General features: G+C 35.0%; 1 protein-coding gene across 1 annotated transcript in view; it reads right to left on the reverse strand.

Annotated features, from left to right (window-relative positions):
* Nucleotides 1-181: 181 nt before the first annotated feature.
* Nucleotides 182-26466, reverse strand: part of GLMN (glomulin, FKBP associated protein) — a 42575-nt gene continuing 16290 nt past the window's right edge. Inside the window, exons 8-19 of the mRNA XM_079904401.1 lie at nt 25261-25448; nt 23161-23214; nt 21702-21732; nt 21507-21596; nt 20333-20374; nt 20167-20240; nt 18638-18722; nt 15679-15785; nt 14826-14889; nt 1996-2107; nt 1117-1199; nt 182-1010 (exon numbers count right to left, since the gene is read on the reverse strand). Coding sequence (XP_079760527.1) covers nt 900-1010; nt 1117-1199; nt 1996-2107; nt 14826-14889; nt 15679-15785; nt 18638-18722; nt 20167-20240; nt 20333-20374; nt 21507-21596; nt 21702-21732; nt 23161-23214; nt 25261-25448 — 1041 coding nt within the window. The 3' untranslated portion in view covers nt 182-899. The remainder of the gene's footprint in view (nt 1011-1116; nt 1200-1995; nt 2108-14825; nt 14890-15678; nt 15786-18637; nt 18723-20166; nt 20241-20332; nt 20375-21506; nt 21597-21701; nt 21733-23160; nt 23215-25260; nt 25449-26466) is intronic.

Below are 26466 nucleotides of genomic sequence, written 5' to 3' on the forward strand. Positions count from 1 at the left end.
CACATCGCAACGAAGAGCAGCCCCCACTCCCTGCAACTAGAGAAAGCCCATGCGCAGCAATGAAGACCCAATGCAGCCAAAAAAAAGAAAATGCAGTATCTGCAAAATGCAATAAAAAATGAGGTATATAAAAAAAAAGTTCAGAAAAAATTGGTACATATATTGTAAAACTCAGATGCAGTTTCTTAATGATACAAATTAAGTTGGATGAACAAATATTTAATTGCAAATAAATATACAGCATTTTCTAATTAGCCCCTTAGGTTAAAGGAAAAGTCATATATACTTTTTTATAATACAAGCCAGCCAGTATTTCTAAAATTAATCTTCACAGATGCTTTCACATTGTAACTACTGCTGGAGAGCTGGTGATTGATAGGACTCTGCACCCTAAGACTCCTGAGGCAGGGAAAAAGAAGGAAATTAAGAGAAGTAGTCAGCTGGTCCAAACTCAAAATTTCTCTCTAAGCTCTCTTAGCTCTTAGTGGTGTGATAGCCAGTTGTTTGATACTAGGAGTTCTAAAATGTAACACAGCATCTAACTGGAACACAAAGTGTATCAGTATTTTTATAAACTCACTACAACTGTATGAATGAATAAAGGCAATTCCAGTACATTTTATGAAGTCATAATATAAAATTATTGATTTGTATTGGATTTTCAATAGTAGTATTTAAAATACACATGGGCATTATTTACCATGTAGATATCTTTTTAAAACCAAACACTACTACTGATCCATAATGTGTCATTGCTGAAACGGATAAATGAGAAAAGCTACATTTATTTTCTATCAGTGTGTTTTACAGAAAAGCTTTTATAAAGGTATTAAATAAACATAATGGAAAATAAAATATAGTATATTTCTAGTTTTTATTTAGGGGATGGAGCTTTCACTTTATCCCATATTTTCCTCAGAGGTAGACTTTGTTTTTATTTCAATGAGTTCTTCTACTCGAGCCAGAACACTTTCAATCAAATCAAATGTGAAAAGAGCTGAATGTAGGACCTGCAATACCAAGAAAAATTAGTGTTATTAAGGCTGCCTTTAAAGCAAAACAAAGCAAAAAGAAAAGACTTCAGCTGTATGTAGCTTAGGAAAATTTCGTATCTACCTTAAGCTGCATTTCAGGAGGCATATTCGGGATCTCTTCTCTACCTACAGTTATAGAACAAAGATCTTTAGACTTCTGGACTTCTGTAAGAGAAAAAAAAAATCGTGTCACAGTTAATCATTAAAAAAAACTCTCAGATTTCAATAATAAATTTATAAGCTACTTTAATCATTTACTAACTTAAAAAATGCCAGTTATTTGCGTAAATTAAGCCTTAGTGTTTAATAGCTCAGGATATGCTAAAATCAAGCTATGAACAAACAAAAATATTAAAATTCTGCAACATGTGAATAAATGTTTAGGTGAATAGTATTTTGGCATGTACAAGATGAATGAAAATTTTAAAACTTTTTTCTTCAATATAAAATCAGAAATATACCTGTCACACTAAAAATGACAAAATTTTTAGTAATGCCTACAGAAATACCACCATAGTGAAATGGAAAAGACCACAAGATTATTATAATAGAATTGCTGACTTTAAAAAGTAATTCCGGATCTAAGATTCTTTTTCATAATTTGTACTGAGTAGAGGGTGAAGTGGGGGATGGACCCCACAATACTAAAGGAAGTACAATGACATCCAAACAGAAATACTTGTGATACAATTAGATTCTTAATCAGACCTTGAGGTTTGAAACCAGAATATGCTTCAGTTTGGTTCAAATCTTTGTTAACCCAATTTCAGTGTTAACTGGCATACAGATTTGCCAAGAAACATTTTAATTATAAATAAAATGACTTAGCTATCACAGTTCCCTGTTTGCTCTAAGTTAGACAAGTACAAGATAAAGTTCTTTATTTTGAATATAAATGACAGTTCAAAAAAATATGACTAATTTTTAGACCTAACTGAAAATGAAACTTCACATTACCAACCTTGGCTATTTTTAATTTCTGCTTCATAATGTGCTTTTGACATATTAAGACCTGTATGGAGTGGCTTTAAGAAATTATTCTCAATCTTTTCGAGTTCTGTCCATAATCCAGTCTGTTTGGAAGAATTAATGAAACAATTAGTTATTTGGTTCAAGATGTATTGATTGCCTACTAGTATTAAACATGTGCTGACAGTTGGAGAAACAGAAATGAGTAAGACATGATCCTTGCCTTTCAAGGTAGAGTTGACTGTTTAATAATACATTCATTACTACATCTAGTTATTTTATCTAAATACCAGTCAAAACAAAAATGAACTTGTTCATACACTCATTACTGTGCCATTTGGATAGCTCCTGGTTTTGAGATCTGCAACTTAGAAGTTTTATCCATGAGAAAATTATTTGAAAATAATCCACACGGTCTGAGACATCTCTCTTTATTTTTATAAACCATCCCCACAATGACTGTACCTTATAAGTCCCTTCAACTCTTTATCTTTCAAATGATATTCCTGTCACATATCTAGTTCCAGGGGATTCTTCTTCTCTATTGATGGAAACTTTTCTAACACAAAGCTGATACAGACTTTCTTGGGGACCAATATACATGGAGATTTTACCTACCTAGGACAGCTTAGGGTTATTTTGTCATTTGTATTAGAGGTTTTTATTCCAAGAGCATTTCCTCCTATAGTACTACAGGAAGGGAATCATAAAGTCTTAATTTTTAAAAAAAAAGAAAAGAAGGAAGACAAAGAAAATTCATTGGTATTGCTAAGTTTCCAGGTACTTATTACAAAGGAAAGTACCTTAGGCAAAAAAGGGAAACTTAGGAATCCAGTTATCCTTAACTAGAACTGGATCACATGAAAATCTATTTTGTAATGAACTTATTTTGATCCAGGTAGTATATAACATTTAACACATATAGCCCTCCAAAATAAAATCTACACATGTCTGTGTTGAATAATTTATAATTTCACTGTCACATATATCCTTTTAATTTAAATCTGTCCTTTCTCATTATTCCTACATTGCTAGGAAAAGTGGAGTTCTTGAGAGGAACTATCAAGAATCCAAAACCTCAAAAATATGCATACTTTTTCACTCAGAATCTATGAACTTAATCTGGGGAAGAATTAAATATGTATGTTATAATGATTCCACTGAAGAGATGTTTATAAAAATATGTTTAAGTAGTGAAAAGTTGTAAGTAATGACAATTTTTCACAACAGGAGCAGGGTAAATTGTATATCCACACAATGGAAAACTACACAGCCGTTAAAATAGTGTTCTTCAATACATATTGGTGAGTGGAAAAAAGGTTACAGCATGACTCATATAATATGATCTTTTTTAAAAAAGAAGTATGTACAGATTTGCTGGTATAAAGCCTAAAAGGGCATACACTATAATGTCAAAAATAAATGGTGAGATTTTGATTATTACTTTTTGCTTATTTATCCTGATTTTTAAACAATGAACTGTTTTAATTGTATACTTTAAAAAACATTTTTTAATGTTTTTAAACTTCCATTGAAATTGTAAGTTTTCTTGTCCTCACATGGAAACGTGGGTTACGCATTAGTACAGCAGAAACTTCAACCAGTAGTCACACAGGATGTCAAGTATGTTACTCTACCACGCGCACCGACTGCTCTCATTTCTCTTATGTTCCTCCCTCTCTCTCCAGCATTTTCTTTACCTTTCTCTATCCCGCCCCCACTTTTTTAAACGTTGTTTCCCTTTACCTCTAAGCTTAAAAGTAGAACCCACTACTACTGGCCAATATCACGGATGGCTTTCAAGGCTACAGAGGTTACTGATGACCCTCTACAGATTAAAACACATTCAGACATAAAGAATATAGAGAAAACACCTTTTTACTCACACCTAGCTTTGTCAAATGTAAACATCCTACCATATTTACTTTACAAAATACATCAGATATGGTTGAAGCCCTCTTTATCCAAGAGAAAGCCATTAACTAAGCTATGTAACATTTTCTAAAACTTGAGGTTTTAGTATTCTTAATTTATACAATATATCACAGTTTTTCATGTTTAAAACTTATACAAATGATATCACAGTGTACATATCCTGCGTTAGCTCCCTTTTGTTCAATCCTGTTTTTGAGGGTTATTTATGTTATAGCTCTAATCCTTTCATTTTAATTAGTATATAGGCATCCCATTATACTATACCTTTTATCCTGTTACTAGTTTTTTTAGTACTTCAAACAATGCTCCCTGAAATTGCTGCATACGTTTTCCTATTCACATGGAATAAAAGTTTTTCTAGGGTAGCGTTTTTCAAAATATTTTTACCATGGCCCACAGTAAGAAATATAATTTACATCACAACTCACATTTATTTATATAGTTGAAACAAAAGTTTCACAGAATGTCCTTTCTATTTATAACATCAAATATAGCCTGGTCCTTTCCTTTTTATATATTATTTTTTAATGTCTGGTGTATTAAGGTATCATTTACATACAGTAAAATAAACATTTTTTAGCTGTACAGTTCTGAGTTTTGACAAAGATATATAGTTGTATAACCACCACCACTATAGTTTCATGACCCCAGAAGTTCCCTTGTGCCCCTTTGTAGTCAGTTTTCTTCCCCCACCCCCAGAGAATCACTGGTCTGATTTTTGTTTATATAATTTTTGCCTTTTCCAGAATGTCATATAAATGGAATCACTACTGTGTAACTCTTTATAGTACAGTGATATTGTGATTTATAATAAATATATACTGTATTTGGTCTCCATCCTGTTCCTGGCAAAGAGCTCCTAAAACTCTTGAATTTCCTAAGAACAGTAAAACTGTCTTTTGTTATTTATAACAAGCCCTTTCAGCCATGAATATGACTTTTGGAAAGCCCCTAATAAGAATGGGGGCTGGTTGCCAGAGGAATCAACCACGTGATTAAAGGGTTCCAACTTTCAGCTCCTCTCACCACAAACTCCTGGTAGGAGAGAGGGGCTGGAGACTGAGCTCAATCACCAATGGCCAGTGAATTAATGAATCATGCCTATGTAATGAAGCCTCCATAAAAACTCAGAAGGATGGGGTTCAGAGAGCTTCTGGGTTGGTGAACACGTAGAGGTGCTGGGACAGTAGTTTAGGAGAGGGCATGAAAACTCAGCGCTCCTTCCCTCATACCTTGCCTTATGCATCTCTTCCATCTGGCTATTCCTGAATTACATCCTTCTATAATAAACTGGTAATCTAGTAAGTAAAATGTTTTCTTGAAGTTCTGTGAACAGCTTTAGCAAATTAATCGAACCTGAGGAAGGGGTCGTGGGAACCTCTGACTGACAGCCAGTCTGTCAGCAGCACAGATCAATACCTGGACTTATGATTGGTAACGGAAGGGGGATAATGTTGTGGGACTGAGCCCTTAGCCTGTGTAATCTGATGCTATCTCCAGGTAGAGTGTCAGAAGGGGACTGAATTGTAGGACATCTACTTGGTGTCAAAAAAAATTGCTCGCTATGGGAAAATCACTACACATTTGGTGACCAGAAGTGTAAAAAATGAAGTGAAGTACTGAGAGTAGAGCAGAAACACTGGAATGTTTTTCCTCTACAGGTAAAACTGACAAAATTATTCTAAAATTCATATGGAGAAGCAAAGGATCTAGAACAGCCAAAAATTTTTTTAAAGAAAGAAGTTGGTAGACTCACACTACTTGAGTGTAAGACTTACTATAAAGCTACAGTAATTAAGATAGTGTGGTACTAGTGAAAGAAGAGACATAGGTCAATGGAACAGAACAGAATACAAAAGTATATACCCACACTTATATGATCAACTGATTTTTGACAAAGGTGCCAAGACAATTCAAGTTAAGTATAGCCTTTTCAACAAATAGAGCTGGAGTTGAAACAAAACCTTAACCCATACTTCTTCACCATATAAAAAATTTACTTGAAGTGGATCATAAACATAAATATAAAATCTAAAACTATAAAACTTCTATTAGAAAATTTGTGACCTTAGGTTAAGCAAAGATTTCTTAGAACCCAAAAAAGCATAAATCATTTAAAAGAACAAAACTGATACGCTGGACTTCATCAGAATTTAAAATTTCTGCTCTTTGAAAAATTCTATTAAGATAATGAAAATACAAGCCACAGACTGGAAGAAAATATTTACAAAAACCAAACCTAATAAAGGACTTATATCCAGAATACAGGAAAAAGTTTCCTTTAAAAAGAAGTTGGTCAAAGTTGAAAAAATTTTCTTTCACTCCTACTTAGTAATAGAAATTATTTGAAATCTTATTCCCAAAATGATAAATTTAATGTCTTATATTCATTCTTTGGTGTAAATGAATAACTAAGCTTCACTAATTAATTTTCTTCAGCCAACAGGTTTAACCTAACTACTGATTCAGGATTTTTAAAAGGAAATGTATCTTTTATCAAACATTTTTCTTGAATGTTTTAAATTTCTCCTTTAGAAAGTAATGATTAAAAGTTTACAACAGAGAAATGAGATGTAACAATAAATCTAATTTTATATTCAGACTGAATTCATTAATAAATTCTATTCAGTAATGTCAGAAACATATATTAGTTAAAGCAATTACATTTAAGCCTTCCTTCTATAACAGTAATGTCTTCTACAACCGACAGATAAGTTTAACATACTGAAATATATAATCATGTCTTCCTGCGGTTTCAGATTTCATTTCTTAGGCATGCCAGGAAATCAGACACATGTCAATTTTGCCACTCAATATTATCTTTGAAAATATCTGCCACATAAGATTGCTTTCCAACTAGAAAAACATGAATATTATTCCTGAGTTCTTATGCCCTACTTAGAACTTTCCATAGGAACAATAAATGAATTTTGATATGATACAATGGTCATGCTTAGCTCTAATCACTGAAAAAAGTTTCAAGAGTTTGGTTAATCAGTGAACCTTTAAAATTAACAATTTTCACCACTTTTACAAGATATTTATAATATCCAGAGGGATTTCCTTGGATACCAAAGCTTTCCAAAAAAAAATACACTGACTTCAAACAACTTTGGTAGTGCTTCTGACAATTTAAAAAGATAATTGCCCATAGTTCTGTTACTTGTCATTCCTGTAAAAAATTTTCTGCTTTAAGTTTTAATGACCCACAGTGTGTTTCCAATTCAGTAAATGTAGGTAATCTTTAGGTGTGTGTAAGGTTGAGCTGAAACAATACAACATCATATTGTTTTGCAAATACCAGCTATCAATTTAAGTGTTGCACAATTTATAATAAGTCTCATCAAGAAGCATCATAACCTTTGCATACATGTTTTGCAATACAGATTTGATAAAACATCACATTACCATTAAAACATACTTCTAAATAAATAAATAGACACAAACACTGTATATGCTGGGAAAATAATCTTTCCAGGTCCAAATGAGCCATTTTCTCATTTGCCAAATAACACGCAATTATATACACTGATAATAAGGTTTCTTTTCTACCTCTACAGAGACTAAAAGAATGTTGGTAACTTTTCATCTTTCAAAACATTAGGGGGCCTCATTCACAAGTTCAGCATGTTGTTTCTAGCTGTCTCTAATTTTGAAGGTTTTATGCTTTCATTTGCAAGAAAAATTAGACTATCATTTTCATTGGGTATTTACTTTTGATGAAACTATCTTAAATAGTCTTAGCTTTAAAGTCTTACATTCATTTTCTTTCTTTTTAGAATGTGGCTCAAATTAAGGCTAAGTTTACTAATTATAGAGTCAATACTTTTTTGAATTTTGTCACTCTTTAGTTTCAGATACAGTTGAATGTTGAACATGTTTCTGTATTTTTCACTTATTTTTGTTATTGTCATGAATTTGAAAAAAATATATCTCCCTCAATAAAAGTTCATTCTGAAAATACAGATTAAAATAATTTGCTTGTAAAACTTCACAATTTTACTGACAGCAGGTACAATTTATTTCCCAATTAACTACATACTGTTACTATAAAGTTAAACTGTACAGTAGCATAGCCTTTCTGCTAACTGACCACTAAATACATCATAAGAGATATTGGTAAGCAACATGCATCTTATTCCTAGCCAATCTGTCATATCCCCTCCACTTTCAAACACCGTTCATTGCAATTGACCACAAAATTTGCTGCAATAACCATAACTCTTACTAAGAATCTGTGCAAGCAACCTGATGTTTCAATTATATTCTATTTCATTTTGTAAAAATTGCCAGTCTGAACCACTAAATTGATTTAATGACTCTAATATGCTTGGTTATGACCAGCAATTTGAAGAACACTGCTCTAATTATATAGCTTAGGAGAGAAGTTGCTGAGTTAAGAGTATTTATTCTTCAACTCCACTGGATAATGCCAAATTGCCCAAAAAGGATTATCCGCTTTGTTTCATCACTGTGCTGGATCCTAACCTATGCTACCCACCTTTTTTAACATTCGCCATTTTGATGGGTGTGCAGTGGTATCTTACTGCAGTTTTAAGTTACACTTCCATAAACACTAGTGATACTGGGAATCTTGTCTTGTGGTTATTGGCCATTTGGGTTTCCTCTTCTGTGAGCTGCCTTACAATGTGTGTATCCTTTACCTATTTTGCTGATTTGTGGTCTTTTTCTTCTTGCTTTGTAGTTATTTTTTTGATACTAACTATTGGATGGAGAAAGGAAGACATTTTTTTTCTCTTTTTGTGGCTTTTTCAATTTGTACACATTTTCTTTTCTTGAATAGGTTTTAGTTTCAATGTTATTATCAATCTACTTTTTTGTGGTTAGTGCTTTTTTACTTAAGAAACCCTTAGGTCACACAGATCTTCTCTTATAATGTGTTCTAAAAATTTCTAAGTCCATTTTCAATGTTAAGTCTTTAATCTGTTTGGAATTTTGTTTTGTATATGTGAAATAGGCATCTAACCCCCCCTTCCCCATACATATGACAAATTACCCAGCATCATCTATTGAAGAGTCCTATTCTTTCCTTCCAATTTGTAATGGCATCTCCATTTCAGACAGGAAGTTCAGTGCAATGGTGTAATTAAGAATGTTAGCTCTTGGAGATTGCCCAAGTGCAAAAACTGGCTCCTTCACTAGCTACGTGACTTTGAGCAAGTTCTGCTTACCCTCACTATGCCTCAATTTCCTCATACCTTCCTCATACTAAAAAGTAATACCTTGCAGGAGGATTAAATGAGTTAATACGTGCTTAAAGCACAACTTGGCAAATGGTTCTTAATAAATGTAAGCTACCATTAGCAGCAGCATCATATATATCTATTATATATATTTTCCACAGATATCTATTTTTAGATTCTCTACTGTTTTCTACTAGTCAATCTATCCAGTCCCATGGCAATACTACTCTAAACTACTGTGGCTTTATAATAAATTATGATATCTGGCAAGGCAAGTTCCTGTCCACACACCTTGCTCCTCAAAGGTGCTCGGCCCTTAACTGTTCCATATGAAACTTATAATCAATCATCAAATTCCATTTTAAAAAACTAATGGGTGTTTTGAATTATACTGAATTTTTAGATTAATTTGAGAACTGACAACTTTAAGACATCAAATCTTTCCATCCACATACGTATTCAAATCTCTACTTATATATTTTTTTATATCTCTCTATAAAGTATTATAATTTTCCTCAAAAAGTTTTATACATATTTTTACATGTTTTCCTAAGTATCTCATATTTTTGTTGCAATTAAAATAAAACTATTTTCTGGTTGACTAAGAATTTTTATCACGATTATGTATTGAATGTATCAAATGCTTTTTTTTTTCCTGTAACTATGTATTTCCTCTACTTTAACCTATGAATTACATTACCTCACATTACTGGAATAAAACCAACTTAGTCCAATGACTTAAAAAAAATTTTTTTTTGCTAGATCTGGTTTGGTAATATTAGTATCTATATTCATAAGTGAGATGAGCCTGTAACTTTACTTCAGCATACTATCCTAGTCTGTTTTGGTATTAAGGTTATATCTTACTAAACAGATGCATAACATTAAGCACAACTATTCTTTTTCTAGTCTTTTGAACATTTTATTTAAGACTTGAGTATCTGTTTCTTGAAATTATGGTAAAAATTATCTGACCTTGTGATTTCTCTTAGTAGATTGTGGCAGTTTTGTTAGATTATATTTTCTAACAAATTCTATTTTATTGACGTTTCCAAATTTACTGGTATGTTTTCATGTAATTTTCTTCCTGTTTTTCAATCTGTGCTGTATTTATACTTCCTTTTTAATTAACATATTATGTCTTCATGCATTTTAAAAATCAATCTAAACAAGTATGTATCAAGACTTTTTACAAATCGAATTATATAAGATACCCAGCTGATTTTGATTAGGACCATATGCTGAGAAACAATAATCTAGAATGGCCCTGTCCAATGCTAAGGAGGCACTGAATTTTTAATTAAACATTTAAAAAAAATAAAATTTAAATAGTCACATGTGGCTACTGTCTATTGGACAGTGTTAACACTAGGAGGTCTTTATTAAGACTTCAGTTGTTCTTAATGGCAATAATTTAATACACAGCCCATAATCTAAAACTTATAATAAGGTAATAAAATGTGCCAAAATTAGGCTAAAGAAAATTTGTGCACATTCTGTTCAGCATAATTCCACAAATTTTTCATGTGATGAACAACAGTAATATTTTTAGAAGCATGTAGGAGTGAAGAAGCTATGGAAATAAGAATATTTTCTCTCTCCTACATTAAGATTACTAGATCTTTAAAAAAAAAACAAACACTACGAAGAAAATCATCTTTTTTTTTTTTTTTTTGTGGTACGCGGGCCTCTCATTGCAGAGCACAGGCTCCGGACACACAGGCTCAGCGGCCATGGCTCACGGGCCCAGCAGCTCCACAGCATGTGGGATCCTCCCGGACCCGGGCACGAAACCGCGTCCCCTGCATCGGCAGGCGGACTCTCAACCACTGCGCCACCAGGGAAGCCCAGAAAATCATCTTAACATTTCTTTTATCTTCAGTGTCTAGAAAGTAACAAGATGTTAAAAAATAGTACTAAGGATAAAAATTTGAAATGTTCACAAATGCTTACTTTAAAATTTTATACCCAAGTAACTCACTGGTGGAGTAGTTCTGAGATCTTTTCAGTTCTAGAGCTTAACTATACATTTCAAATTTCACTGCAGCCTGTCTCACAAAAGAGAAAACGCAGTTTTATACCACAGTGAAATTTATTGCCAGAACAGACAGGGACCTTGCAAAGGACACAGTCAACCATGATAATGAAGAAATAAAAAGAAGGAAATGAATAAGACCCAGTTTTCCCTTTTCTAATTTGTGTATCACTTCTTATTTATGAAGTAATATTGTAGAACTTCTATCACTTGTAATATTAAGGAATGTGCATAACCTTAAGTCATTTGGATCTGCAAATAACACACAAGGGATATGTTTTAATCTTGAAGAAAGAAACAATTTAAATGAGAACGTAAAATGTGGATTATATAGAACTATAAGTATGTGTTTGTATGCCAGATATTTGTTGTGTTTTCCTAAATGAAAAGCATATATGCATACATTACATAATTCAATTTTTTTAAATTCCTGATACATACTTCTGGCCTTTACAATCTTACATTGCTTCCCTTGACCCTGCTCCCATTCTACATATTACAATCACAAATTATTTAGGAAAAGAATAGGTAAGCAGGTGGACAGGAAAGGATATAAGCAGATGGGACAGACGGTGAGGGATAAATTATTATGGCCTATGTATCAGAAAAAATTACTATAATTAAACAATTAACACTTACTTAAAGATACCTACCAAATAGTAGGGAACACTGGGTCTAAAAATTAAGTTGGTTTTATCAGTACAGATAGATGGAGGTTCAAGGTCCAAGAAGTTCTGTCAAACTGAAGTGTGGGAGAAAGTGCCTTCAACTTATGCAAAGAGACATGAAATAGTAAGGTAAGGAGGGGAGTGATTTATGAAAAGAATAAGTCAGTTGACAGTAACCCAATATAGCAGGGAAAGAAGTGGATTATTATTCAATTATGAATCATTTTTTGTATTTTAATGATCCTGTTCTTATTTAATTTTTCTATACACCTTTCTGATTGCTTTTCAGCTTTTCATCTGACTAGCTACCACCTCAGCACACTTAACTGCTCAAAAATAGGTACTGGTAGGAATCCTTTTGAATAAAACTACCCACAATTCAGCATCACTAGAGTATCATTTTGTTTCTCCTTTACTCACAATTTCTAAAACTCAGAAGGCTCTTATTTTTTGATTAACCACAGCAGACAGATTTGCCTCTCATTTATGTACATGACCTACTGTGACTGCACTTGGAAGAAATGCTTCCATGATGAATAAGCTGCCTCAAAGATGTTAGGTTGCCATCTTGGACTGATTTTTTTGGCCAATTTCCTTGGTATGATAATTCTTACAGTAACTTGCATGGCAATACTATGGAATATTTGATCCCTAAGAAAAAATTTTAAAAACCATTAAATAAGAAAGCAATCTTATAAGCTGGTTGTATCCTTTTCTTCACTGTACAATGTTCAAGCCAAATAAATGTGAGGCATTATCTGTGGATATCATAGTAGACATTGCACAATGCTAAAACTGCTTTGCCTTCCCTCTCTAGGCAGAGGCCCGTTTGCTGCCCCTGTAGTACACTGTGCTCACTCTTAATCAAAAAGATTCAAAAAGGTTCTTTTTCGTCCTGTCAGGCAAATCAGATCATTTCTAGGTATGGCCTCATCCTGATGAAAGTAAAAACTCATACCATACTCTAAGGACATCTTCCTGAAGCCTCAGGGCTTCCACTGCCACTGAATTTACTTGTTATCTTTCTCTTTTTATCACAAAAAAGGAGTCAGGATTTAGTTTGTGATTCAAAGGTTCTGGTCACTGCCTGGGGTCATAGCTATTTCTGCCACTTACTAGGTATATGCCCTTGTGCAAGTTAAAGATCCTTCCTGTGCTAACACTGTCTATGAAAAATAAAAACTAAAGAGCACTTATAGCATAGTGAAGAATAAATGATAGGGCTTCCCTGGTGGCGCAGTGGTTGAGAGTCCGCCTGCCGATGCAGGGGACATGGGTTCGTGCCCCAGTCCGGGAAGATCCCATATGCCGCAGAGAGGCTGGGCCCGTGAGCCATGGCCGCTGAGCCTGCATGTTTGGAGTCTATGCTCCGCAACGGGGGAGGCCACAACAGTGAGAGGCCTGAGTACCGCTGGGTGGGGGGGGGGAGAATAAATGATAGCACCTGGCCAGAATAGAGCTGCCACTGGCAGGGGCTAGGGATGGGTGTGGAATGATGACGTCAGAATTAACTGAGAGGATAAAAGGGAACTTTTTGTGATGATAATAATGTTCTATATTTGGTAAGGATTTGCATAACAGATCTAAGCATTTATTAAACCTCAGTGAATGTACAATTAAAATTTGGGCATTTCATTTTATGTAAACTTAACTCAAAGAAAAACTATAGACAAATATTTAACTCTTCTTAATGAAATACATGCTGAAATATTTACGGTAAAGTATGCTGATGTTTGCAGTTTACCTTGAAATGCATCAAAAAATAAGAGACTAATGGATGGATAGAGGGTGGAGAGATGGATAAGTGATAAAAGCAGAGTAAAATGTTAACGGTAGAATCTTGGTGGTGGGTACATCAGTGATCGCTGTAAAATTCTTTCAACTTGCCTTTATGTTTGAGGGAAGGAAACTACTACTTTTTCCATAAACTTTTGATCCCAAATTATGATTTACTTAAATTAAAAAAGAAAAAAAAACCCTCTGGCATTCTTATATAAAAATCAATTACTTGCATTTCATTTATTACTTCCTAAAAAGTTTAACCACGCATGTAATCCAGGTAGTTACAGTTAATAAGATGACACATACACAAAAAGCAACTATTAGAATAAAGTAGGTAGAGACTTCCCTGGTGGCACAGTGGTTAAGAATCGGCCTGCCAATGCAGGGGACGCTGGTTTGAAGCCTGGTCCAGGAAGATCCCACATGCCGCGGAGCAACTAAGCCCATGCGCCACAACTACTGAGCCTGCACTCTAGAGCCCGAGAGCCACAACTACTGAAGCCCGAGCACCTACAGCCTGTGCTCCACAACAAGAGAAGCCCGCCTGCCCACTCTCTGCAATTAGAGAAAGCCCAAGCGCAGCAACGAAGACCAAATGCAGCCAAAAAAAAAAGAATAGAGTAGGTAGAAAGAGAAAATAAAAAGCAAATGTAATTTTACTGTATGATAAATCTCCCTCAAATAGTTTTCTATTTATTGAATACCTCTAATGGTGCACTATTTTAAAAAATTTCAACTGCCTACACATTATTCAAAAGGTGCTGTTAATGGATTTAGTGCTGAAAATGCTTCAATTTGTCATTTCTGATGAGGGGATATCAAATGATCAGATGATTTTATTTTATATAGCTCAGACTTAAATCATGAGCAATAGATGGCGGTTAATGAACAAGATATGCAAATATATGTTGAGTTTCAAAAGGTTAGTTAAGTTAGGAGCTGCAACTTATCTACCTAACAAGGTTAAGCAATGTTTATAGCAAGAGAGCAGAGGTACAACAGGAAAAGAAAAGGGAAGGCTGGATGTGGGGTGGTAAGCGCTCCTGGGAATTAACTTCAAGTTGAAAGAACTGTTGGCACTTGTCGGAGCTTTACAGCTGGGTAAAATATTAATTATGGCTTAAGTAGGTATTGATAAGAAAATACAAAACGCTCCTTATGCATTTGAATAATAGTTTTTTTCAAAAAATTCACTTACTTGATTGTCATTTTCATTATCTTTGATAACCAAATACCTCAGTAAGTTTAATGAAGCCATTATCCTGTTAATTAAAAATATATAATTTGTTACATACAGTACAGTTTCATATAATCAACAATTTCAATGAATAAAGGTAAGTTAAAACCTTGGGTATATTTCCACAATTATGTTTGCCATTAGAAGCTTCTCCCTTTAAAATACCTTATCAGCAAATGACGAGGTGGCCAAGTGGTTGAGGCGATGGACTGCTAAAATATCTTATCACACATCTCACCCCCTTAACATAACGTATTACTTTTGTTCTCCAAGTTCACAAAATATAATTGTGAAAATTACTATTCGTTTTTCCCCCAAGGGAGACTTGTTATCTTTAATGTTCGAGAGTACCGTCTTTTGTTTCCTTAATTTTAAGATTCCTTTGAAAAATGCTTACAACCGTTTCTCAACGTTCATTCGAGTATACTGAAAGTAAAATTACATGTTGTATATGAAAAAAATTGATGTATGTCCTCGAAATAAAATCCAAATGTATAAGCCTTCTATAAGTTATATACACGAAATTCTTAGTGTTTAGTCACCAGTGCTATAGTCCCAAATCTCTATGAGCTAGGTACATCAAAGGTACAAAATCATACTGTTAGTCATAGTTCTGGAAAGGAGAATTTTTAATTTTGTTTTTATATAATATCTAATTACTTAAATATATGAAAATCTTTATGTAATTTGATGAACTAACCACTGATTATAAAATCACAGAAAAATACGTTTTATTTTCGTTTAGGTTCCCAAAGCAGGGGTTTCACATTTTATTCTGAATTTACTACGTGAACCTTAGTAATGGTCACCTCACCTATCTGAGTTTTGCAGTAGATCTGTTTCAGCACCCTCTGGGAGAAAAAGTACCAAATCTAGAAGGGAAATCAGCTGCGGTCCTGTAAACCATTTGTTATATGTTCTCTGAGAAGCAAAAGAAAAATTGAGAAAGGCTTTAAATAATAGGTTGTTAGATATATGTGTTTTTCTGATACCTTGATACTACAAAAATAAGCTATTACACATTTAAAATATGTATTTTTAACTTTAATTTCCATTCTTTCATTCACTATTTCTGGACACCTAGAACAAACTCTGCTAGTTTGAAAGCACTGGTGTGCTCTTTCTCTGTTCTCTATATGGAATTACTGAGTATTCACAAATAGACTTCAGTTTCCATTAACATTTCACAAGTATACAGCAAAACAAAAAAGTCATATTATCAGTTTTAAAAATTAATACAATTTAAATCTATAGTTAACAAATTTCAAAATCCAGGTTTTTAAAAAAGAGTAGAAATGGAGAAAAAAATATACCGGCATACCTCATTTTACTGCACTTCCCTTTACTGCATTTTTTACATATTGAAGGTTTATGGCAACTCTGTGTCAAGCAACTCTATCAGCACCATTTTTCCAACAGCATTTACTCACTTCACATCTGTGTCACATTTTGATATTCTCAAAATTTTCAAACTTTCATTAATATATATTTGTCATGGTGATCTGTGATCAGTGATCTCTGATGTTACAATCGTTAACTCCTTTGGGGCACCATGAACCACGCTCATATAAGACGATGAACTTAATCAAAACGTGCTGTGTGTGTGTTCCAACTGCTCCAATGACTGGCCATTCCCCCACATCTCTCTCCTTCTCCTCGGGCCTCCCTATTCCCTGAGACACAACAATATTGAAATTAGGCCAATTAATAACCCTACAAAGTATTCAAGTGAAAGGAAGAGTCATATATGTCTCATTTATCAAAAGCTAGAAATGATTAAGCTTAGTGAGGAAGCATGTCGAAGGCCGAGATAGGCCTCTTGTGCCAAACAGTTAAGCCAAGCTGTGAAGGCAAAGGAAAAGTTCTTGAAGGAAATTAAAAGTGCTGCTCCAGTGAACACATGAATGATAAGAAAGTGAAACAGCCTTATTGCTGATATGGAGACAGTTTTAGTGGTCTGGATAGAAGATCAAACCAGCCACAACAGTCTATTAAGCCAAAACGTAATCCAGAGCAAGGTCCTAACTCTTCAATTTTATGAAGGCTAAGAGAGGTGAGAAAGCTGCAGAAGAAATGCTTGAAGCTAGCAGAGGTTGGTTCTTGAGATTTAAGGAAAGCAGCCATCTCCAGAACATAAAAGTGCAAGGTGAAGCAGCAAGTGCTGACATAGAAGCTGCAGTAAGTTATCCAGAAAATCCAGCTAAGGTAATTAATGAAGGTAGCTATACTAACCAAAAGACTTTCAATGTAGATGAAAACAGTCATACACTGAAACAAGATGCCATCTAGGCTTTCACAGCTAGAGGAGAAAATTCCTGACTTCAAAGCTTCAAAGGACAGGCTGACTCTCAGAGTAATACAGCTGGTGGCTTGAAGTTGAAGCCAATGCTTAAACTTTACCATTCCAAAAATTCTAGGGCCTGTAAGAATCATGCCAAATCTACTCTGCCTGTGCTATATAAATGGAACAACAAAACCTTGATGACAGCGCATATGTTTATAACATGGTTTACTGAATATCTTAACCCTACTGTTGAGACCTACTGCTCAGAAAAAAAGACTACTTTCAAAATATTACTGCTCACTGACAATGTACCTCATCCCCCAAAAGCTCTAATGGAGATGTAAAATGAGATTAATGTTGTCTCCACGCCTGCCAACACAGTATCCATTCTGCAGCCCATGGAAAAAGGAGTAATTTCAATTTCAACTTTAAAGTCTTATTCTTTAAGAAATACATTTCATAAAGCTATAGCTGCCATAGACAGTGATTCTTCTGATGGATCTGCACAGAGCAAATTGAAAACCTTCCGGAATCATTCCTGATTCATGGGGAAAAGGTCAAAATATCACCCTTCACAGGAGTTTGGAAGAAGTTGATTCCAACCCTCAAAGATGACTAGGAAGAGTTCAAGACTTCAGTGGAGGAAGTAACTACAAATGTGGTGGAAATAGCAAGAGAACTAGAATTAGAAGTGGAGCCTGAAGATGTGACCGAATTGCTGCAATCTCAATGATAAAATCTGAACGGATGAAGACTTGCTTCTCATGGGTGGGCAAAGAAAATTGTTTCTTGACACGGAATGGACTCCTGGTGAAGATGCTATGAAGACTGTTGAAATAACAACAAAGGATTTAAAATATTACATAAACTTAGTTGATACAGTGGTGGCAGAGTTTGAAAGGATTGACTCCAATTTTCAAAGAAGTTCTACTGTAGGTAAAATGCTGTCAAACAACATTGCATGTCACACAGAAATCATTCGTGAAAGGAAGAGTCAATCTGTGTGGCAATCTTCATTGTTGTCTCATGTTAAGAAATTGCCTCAGACACCCCAACCTTCAGCAACCACCGCCTTGATCAGTCAGCTGCCATCAACATTGAGGCAAGACCCTCCACCAGCAAAAAGATTACAAGTCACTGAAAGCTCAGATGATGGTTAGCATTTTTTAGAAATAAAGTATTGTAAAATTAAGGTATGTACATTGTTTTTTATAGATATAATATTGCACTTAACAGACTAAAATATAGTGTAATTAAGTTTGATATGCACTGGGGAAACCAAAAAATTTGTGTGACTTGCTTTACTGAGATTTTTGCTTTACCATGGTGGTCTGGAACTAAACCCACACTATCTCTGAGGTATGCCTGTACCCTAATACTAGAGATATAAAACGTCCACAGAGCAAAATTCCACATTAATAAATTCCACAAATGAATAAATATATCCTACAAAATAAATTGATAAATGACACCTTAGTTATGCTCTTACCTTTAATGACATGTCAATTTGATTTTTGATATTTTGAATAATAAAGGCCTCCACACCTGAGTGATTACTTGTATTCAATAAGCACCTTTAAAGCAAAATTACAATACATTTGAAATTATCTAGGCTGCATTATAATTAAATGATAATGAAAGTTTTACAAATTCAAATGGGGCATGTGCTATTTCTAGGAATACAAAAACCAGTGCATACGATTAGCAAGGTGATCAACCAATTACAAAGTCACCTATTATGATTTCTGCCCTCACTAACTGGCAAATTCTATTTTAACTGGGTCTTTCCGACACGAAATTTCTATTAAACCAAATTTGAATCTTTTTATTCATATAGTTGCAATGATTTAACATGGCAAGGATGGTCACTAGTGTAATAGCCTAAAAACTCCCCAAATTATTCCCTGTTAGACTAGTCTGGTTAGACTAACTTAATTGCAAAGAAAGGAAACTCAGTAATGAGCTTAAGAAGAAGGGGGAGATTTTGGGGTAGGAATACAGGTAGATCAGAATAGGAAGCTGGCAGAAGACATAAGCATCAAACTGAGGTTTCATAAACCTGCTATGACTCTATCAATAGAAATGAAAAAAAGATAAAATCAAGAGTGCTAGTATTGGCCAATCCCAAAGAACACTCCTTAGCACTCTGACATTGCCCCAATTTGGTTTTAACTCATTTTTATTACCTAGGTATCAACAAACTAAGGTCTGCAGGCCAAATCCAGCCTACTGCCTGTTTTGTTTTATTGGAACACACTTACCCCCACTACAAAGTTGAGCAGCTGCAACAGAGACCGTGTGGCCCACAAAGACTATACTTACTTATGGCCCTTTAAAAAAGTTTGCTGATCTTCAACTCAGAGAGTTGCTAGAATCTTTTCCTCCTCAAACAGTACTATTAATAAGCTCCACTGTTAAAGTGTATATAGCCTGTCAAAAGTTATAACTTCAGGGCTTCCCTGGTGGCGCTGTGGTTGAGAGTCTGCCTGCCGATGCAGGGCACACGGGTTCCTGCCCCGGTCCAGGAGGATCCCACATGCCGTGGAGCGGCTGGGCCCGTGAGCCATGGCCACTGAGCCTGCACGTCTGGAGCCTGTGCTCCGCAGCGGGAGAGGCCACAGCAGTGAGAGGCCCGCGTACCGCCAAAAAAAAAAAAAAAAAGTTATAACTCCAGAGCCATTAATTTCAACTGTGAATAATGGACATTATTGACATATGTAAAGCTCTAGCAGGAGCCCCACCAATCTCAGTTTAATCTTCTAAGTCTATTTTAATTTTAGAGTATTTCAATTAAACTGAAATATATACTATTATTCATGTAATATATATATATGTAGCCATAATTTTTGATTAACCCTTCACTACCTATCACAGAGAAGAGAATTTATTATGATATGGCTTCCAAGTAGAGAAGAATTACATGTAAAACATACCGAAATACAGTAACCTAGAATAATTAATGGCATTAATTTGGTTTTTAATCAACCACACATTTCGCAATTAACCACTGATACATACCTAAATAAAGTATATTTGCCTTGTGGATCCAACTTGTTAATATACAGCTGAAGCATAGCTAAACCCTTTTTCCTCTAAAATGGAACAAATAATATTGTTATATAAACTAAAGATTATTTATTAAAATTTCTCACTGTAACTCATTTAGTTCCAGACATTTACATACCAGTGTCTCAGTGGGGCAGAGTGTCATTACTTTGACTAAGCCCTGGAAATTAAAAAAATTTTAATTCAAACGTTAGATTATATTGACTACAAAGAAACAACTATATTATCAATGGACACTAAAAATTCAGAGAAATGAGGGCAAGAGATTTAAAGATGAAGTAAATTTTTCCCTGAGCCTTTCATTCTACTGTTTTGTCTACAGGGAGCTTAGTACAATCCATTTTGTAAGTGCTATTGAGTGGGTGTTACAAAGTATATCGTTAGACGTAATTTTCAATTATGTCTAGAGTGGCAAAAAAAATGAAACCGAACATACAGAAATATAATCCATTAATTTAAAATAATCAGGCTTATTATACTAACAAAAGCCATATTTTTCTATTTAAATAGTGGAAAAACAATTTTCTACATTGACATCTACGGTAAGACCTACTTGGCTATGATAACAAACAGTATAACTAATAAACAGGCAAAATAAATCACAGGAGGGAAAAAAAAATGTCTTTGTAGTAATGAGTTATACACGCCTTGATGGAGTTCTGAGGACTTGAGTTATGATAAAAGTAAAGGAGGGCTTCCCTGGTGGCGCAGTGGTTGAGAGTCCGCCTGCCGATGCAGGGGACGCAGGTTCGTGCCCCGGTCTGGGAGGATCCCACGTGCCGCGGAGCGGCTGGGCCCATGAGCCATGGCCGCTGAGCCTGCGTGTCCGGAGCCTGTGCTCCGCGGCGGGAGAGTCCACAACAGTGAGAGGCCCGCGTAACGCAAAAAAAAAAAAAAAGTAAAGGACCTTCATTTTCCAGGGTTTCTACAGAACCAAAGTGTTGAGGACACAAGTTATATTTTTCCACTAGATGCTATGCTGTCAACTATAGAAGCCACTAGCCACATATAGCTATTTAAGTTTAAATTAATTTAAATTAAATAAAATTTAGAATTCAGTTCCACATTTCAAGTGAACATCTCAAGTGTTCAATGTGGCTAGTGGCTTTCAAACTGTATGGCACAGATAATAGGACAATTTTACTATCACAAAAAGTTCTATTGGACGGCAAGGCACTAGAGTTTTCAAAGGATATGGAGAAGAAAGTAAGAGAGGAGTCTGAAAAGACCTTTACTTAAGTTCAGAATAGGAAAGGGGCTTATTTCGAGATTAGAATACATATTTTACTTACCTGAGGTACAGTAAGAAAACTCTTGATTTCTAAATACTGGTGAAGTAGACTGTTGTCCTCTATTCTCAATAAACCATTCTCCAACAGATACTACAGATGAAAATATACGCACAGATACATATATGGTAAAGTCAACAGCTGTATTTGTTAACATGACTATGTATTTAAATTATAATGGGTGCAAACAAATCTTACCAATCCTTTGGAGAAAACAGACTCCTCTGTTCTGGAAGAGAATATTAAAATTTATCAACATGGTTTTCTAAATTGCTTCAGAATTATTCTTCATTTTAGGAAAAATAAAGCAAAAATTGAAATTTAAATACTTAAAAAATACATATTAAGGAGAAATTCTATTGAAGAACCTAGTCAAAATTCTTAACCCACCTTTGATCTGTCTTTTGATTTGGCTACTGATATCCAAATCTAACCAAAAGCAGCCCATTCAGGGCTTATTTCCTGGTATCAGATCAGTAGATCTTCAACAGTAAGTGCTAAGAAATCAATTATACCTGATATAATACTAAGTATTCTAATTGATTAATCGGTAAGATCTTCTCTTTATTTATATATATATATATATATATATATATAAAAATGCTTTCCATTTGTGATTATTAAGTTTTACAATCACTGTTAACTAAATATTTAAGATCTGTGGCAAAAAATATTATCTCAGGCTCCAGGTTCTTATTCTAACCATACAAGGAATTAAAAATGTTATGTTTTTTGGCTCAATGACTAAACAGTTTGGAAATCTTAAGACTATAGAACTTAAGATTGAAATCAATACATATTCTCATTTTATGAATATAATAGAAGCTAAATAAAAATGTAAAATCATTAAGACATACATAATACAGTAAATTTACAGAGTTAATAACTACTTGTGCCAGGAGACCCTTGGAAATTCCTGGCTTGTAGGCTGAGGCTTTGGACATTTGCCATGTTACAAATCTTCCTTCACCTGGGAAGAGATGGGATTAATAAACTGTCACCAGTATTCCTAGAGGATAAGGCCCTGACTGATCTCAAGAGATAATTTAAACATGTTACAGAAAAAGAAAACAAAGCATATAGAGTTTGGCAAAATTCTTAAATATCTGTCTGGGAAAACTATGCATACCTGTTACTTGGTAATTTTTTTTAAAAAGGGGAAGTCTTCCTTCTTATTAGTGCCTCAAATGAGAAAAGCTATTGAATGATACCACTATCAATAATCTAAGTTATAAAAGATGGAGTTAAGACACTTCCTTCCTTTTGATGCAGTTCACAGATTGTGTCCATGAAGCAAAACCAAGGATGAATTTCTTTTATTGACCACCCCTCCTTAGATCGGACGAGGCTGCAGTGGGATAGAGGTGGTTTAATTTATCAACTTCTGAAATAAGCAAAGAAACCTTAGAAGCAGATGACTGGAAACCTCCTTAGAAGACAATATTTAAAAATTATCTTTAGTTTAAAATAAGAGGTTTTGTTGTAAAAACCTCCTTGGTTTATTTCTATCTGTGCTGTGAATATCTGCTTCACTATTTTATAAAATAATCAATTAATTAACTAGGGTCTGGCAAAGAGAAAGTAGTCTCCCCTGATCTTGACAAGGACTATTTTAGCATTACTATTTAATTCTGAGATGCCATCTAAATGATCTTACCTTTGTAAAAGGACTTCAATATGCCCCATATTAAACTGCAAAAGGTATGATGGGCTAAAATAGAAAAAAAAATGTATATATAAACACACACACATACACACACACTTTTAGTTTTACATACATAAATACTGTTATGGGTTGAATTGTATCCCCTCAAAAAAGATATGCTGGGGCTTCCCTGGTGGCGCAGTGGTTGAGAGTCTGCCTGCCGATGCAGGGGACACGGGTTCGTGCCCAGGTTCGGGAAGATCCCGCATGACGCGGAGCGGCTGGGCCCGTGAGCCATGGCCGCTGAGCCTGTGCGTCTGGAGCCTGTGCTCCGCAACGGGAGAGGCCACGGCAGTGAGAGGCCCGCGTACCGCAAAAAAAAAAAAAAAAAAAAAAAGATATGCTGGAGTCCTAACTGCCAGTATCTTAGCATATGACCTTATATGGAGAAAAAGTCTCTCTTTCTTAAAAAGTTGGGGTAGTGATGGGCAGGGACAGAGCAGGAACCCCCCCCACCCTAGGGACAGGATCTTTACAGAGGTAATCAAGATAAACTGAGGTCATTAATATGAGTCTTAATCCAGTATGACTGGTATCCTTATAAAAAAGGGAAATGTGGACAGAGACAAGCACACAGGGAGAATTCTATATGAACATGAAGGCAGAGACTGGAGTGATGCATCTACAAGCCAAAGAACATCAAGGACTGCCAGTAAACCACCAGAAGCTAGGAAAGAAGCATGGAACAGATTCTCCTGCACAGCCCTCAGAAGGAACCAATCCTGACCACACCTTGACCTCAGACTTCTAACCTCTAGAATGATAAGATAATAAATTTCTGTTATTTTAAGCTATCCACAGTGTGTGGTACTTTGTTATGGCAGCTCTAGCACACTAATATACATACCTAAGTCATTTTGGTGGTCGAGTGTGATTAAGGGTATATGCTCTGGGGTCAGACAGAACTATGTTTAAATTCCACCTATCCTACTAACTAGTTGTATGATCCTGGGTGGTATGTATCGTAACTTGTCTAAGCTAGTTATTTTCATCTGTAAAATGAGATAGTGCTCTATTTAAAAGGGTTATTATAAAGATTAGATAATGTATACAAAGCTGTTATAGTGTTTAATACGTGGTAAACATGCAAGTGGTAGCTATTATTGCTATATTTACATACAAATATACTCCCAGGTATATTCATACCTAAATATACAAATTACACAAATACACCCAAGGCCTGCAACACAAATACACAATCTTTATTATCATGGACCTTAAAGTCTAAAAGGTGTTACATTATAGAAATATGTATTTTTTTTAAAGTTTTGATTAAAAATTTAGTTTAAAAACTTTATGGGAAATGAAACACAAGGTCAAGGTCATTGTAACAGGAAGATTCAGCCTAAATTGGGTGGTAAAGAAGGCTTTCCTCAGAAAGCTATATTTAGGATAAAGATGGTTCTAAGCGTGTACAAAGATCTTATAGCAGGAAGGTTCATGACACATGTGAACAAGAAACCAGAAGATCTGTGTTACTGGAGCACAGTAAACAAGAGGAAAGGTGGTAGGAGATGAATCAGGACAATAAAGCAAGGACCAGATCATGCATAAGCTTGTCTCATGGGAAGGCATTTAAGACTTTATTCTTAGAGCCATTTACGAAGCCACTGAAGGGTTTTCATTAGGGATGACTCTTAAAAGCTTCACTTTCTATGTGTTGAGAATAAATTGGATTAAAAGGGATTGAGGGTAGATATATAAATATCCACTCAGGATTACATTAATAATCCAGTGAAAAGATGATGACAATTTAGACCACCCTATTGGTAAGTGGCCTAACAGCTTCAAAACCAAGCTCAGTTTAACACTTTGTGACTCTTGTCCCAATCATTCCTTAAGTCTATTTCAACACCTACCCACCCAACCACTTTCACTACTTGATGACTACTGGCTTTAAGGGATTATACACAGTAATATTTAGCATAAAAACAGGTTTTGTTTATACTTCATTGAAAATGTACTAGTACATTAATAAACACATATTGGACATTAGATAAATGAGTTTGATGCTATTCCTTTCAGAATATATAAATAAACAATAACTCCTACCTTAATACCATTGGAAGCTGATCAATACTGATGCCCTGTACAAATACTAGATATGCCAGAGAAGCCATAGAGTCTGATAACTGTTTGTCTTCTTCTTCCTCAAATTCAAGATAATCCCAAGTCTTCTTTTTCCTTCCATGATTAAAAATCATTTTGAGGAAAGGGTGTCCAATTGCTGATAAAAATCCCTGTGAAATGGATAAAAAAGGAAGCTATAGCAGACACTCTACTGTGCCCTCTCCCACCCCATATTCACATCCTATAAAATCCCCATCCTATAAAATCCCCTCCTCTTGAGTGTGGATGGGACCTGTGAGACTTGCTTCTAACCAACAGAATATGGCAAGATGCCACCCCTATGATTAGATTATGTTATATGACAAAAGTGAAGGGATTTTTGCAGATGTGATTAAAGTCCCAAGTCAGCTGATTTGAGTTGAGAAGAGACACTATTCTCCATGGGCCCGACTTAACAGGAAGAACGTTTTTAAACAGGATCCAGGCCCTCCTTAAGAGTCAGAAACTCACCCTTGCTGGCTTTAAAGAACTAATCTGCCAAGTTATGAGGGGGCCTATGAAGAGGGCTGTCTGTCAAGGAACCACAGGCAGCTTCTAGAAACTGAAAGTGTTCCCTGGCCAGCAAGAAAATGGGGACCTCAATCCTACAGGTTCAAGAAGATAAGTTTTTGCCAACAACCTGAAAGAACTAAGTGGGTGGGAAGATGAAAAAGTTCTGGAGATGGATGGTGGTGATCGTTACACAACAATGTGAATGTACTTAATGCCACTGAACTATACGGTTAATGGTTAAAATGGTAAATTTTATATATATTTTGTCACAATTTAAAAAATGCTTCAGAGATATTTGAGAACAATCTAAAAATGTGAGACATACAAGTATCATGAAATGACAGTAAACTACTCAAATGAAGAATATTCTAGGAATGCTCTACTGACCACTGTTTGCCTGGATACGGAATGGGCAGGAGGAACACTGGCCAGTGGCTGAAGAGACAGAGGAAACAGTACTGATACCTCAGGTCATATGGGCTCTTGTAGGAGAAAGAGAAGCATCCCTGCCTGAGTTAACTGACTACAGTTTTATGTTTGTTCATTTGTTTTAAGGGGGGAAGGAAAGAGAAAAAGAGAGCCTTAAGAAATACAAGGTCACTCCTATGCCTCTTATACCATTTCCAATTCTAGTGT

This window comes from Stenella coeruleoalba, assembly GCF_951394435.1.
Source record: "Stenella coeruleoalba genome assembly, chromosome: 1".
Classification (NCBI taxonomy): Eukaryota; Metazoa; Chordata; class Mammalia; order Artiodactyla; family Delphinidae; genus Stenella; species Stenella coeruleoalba.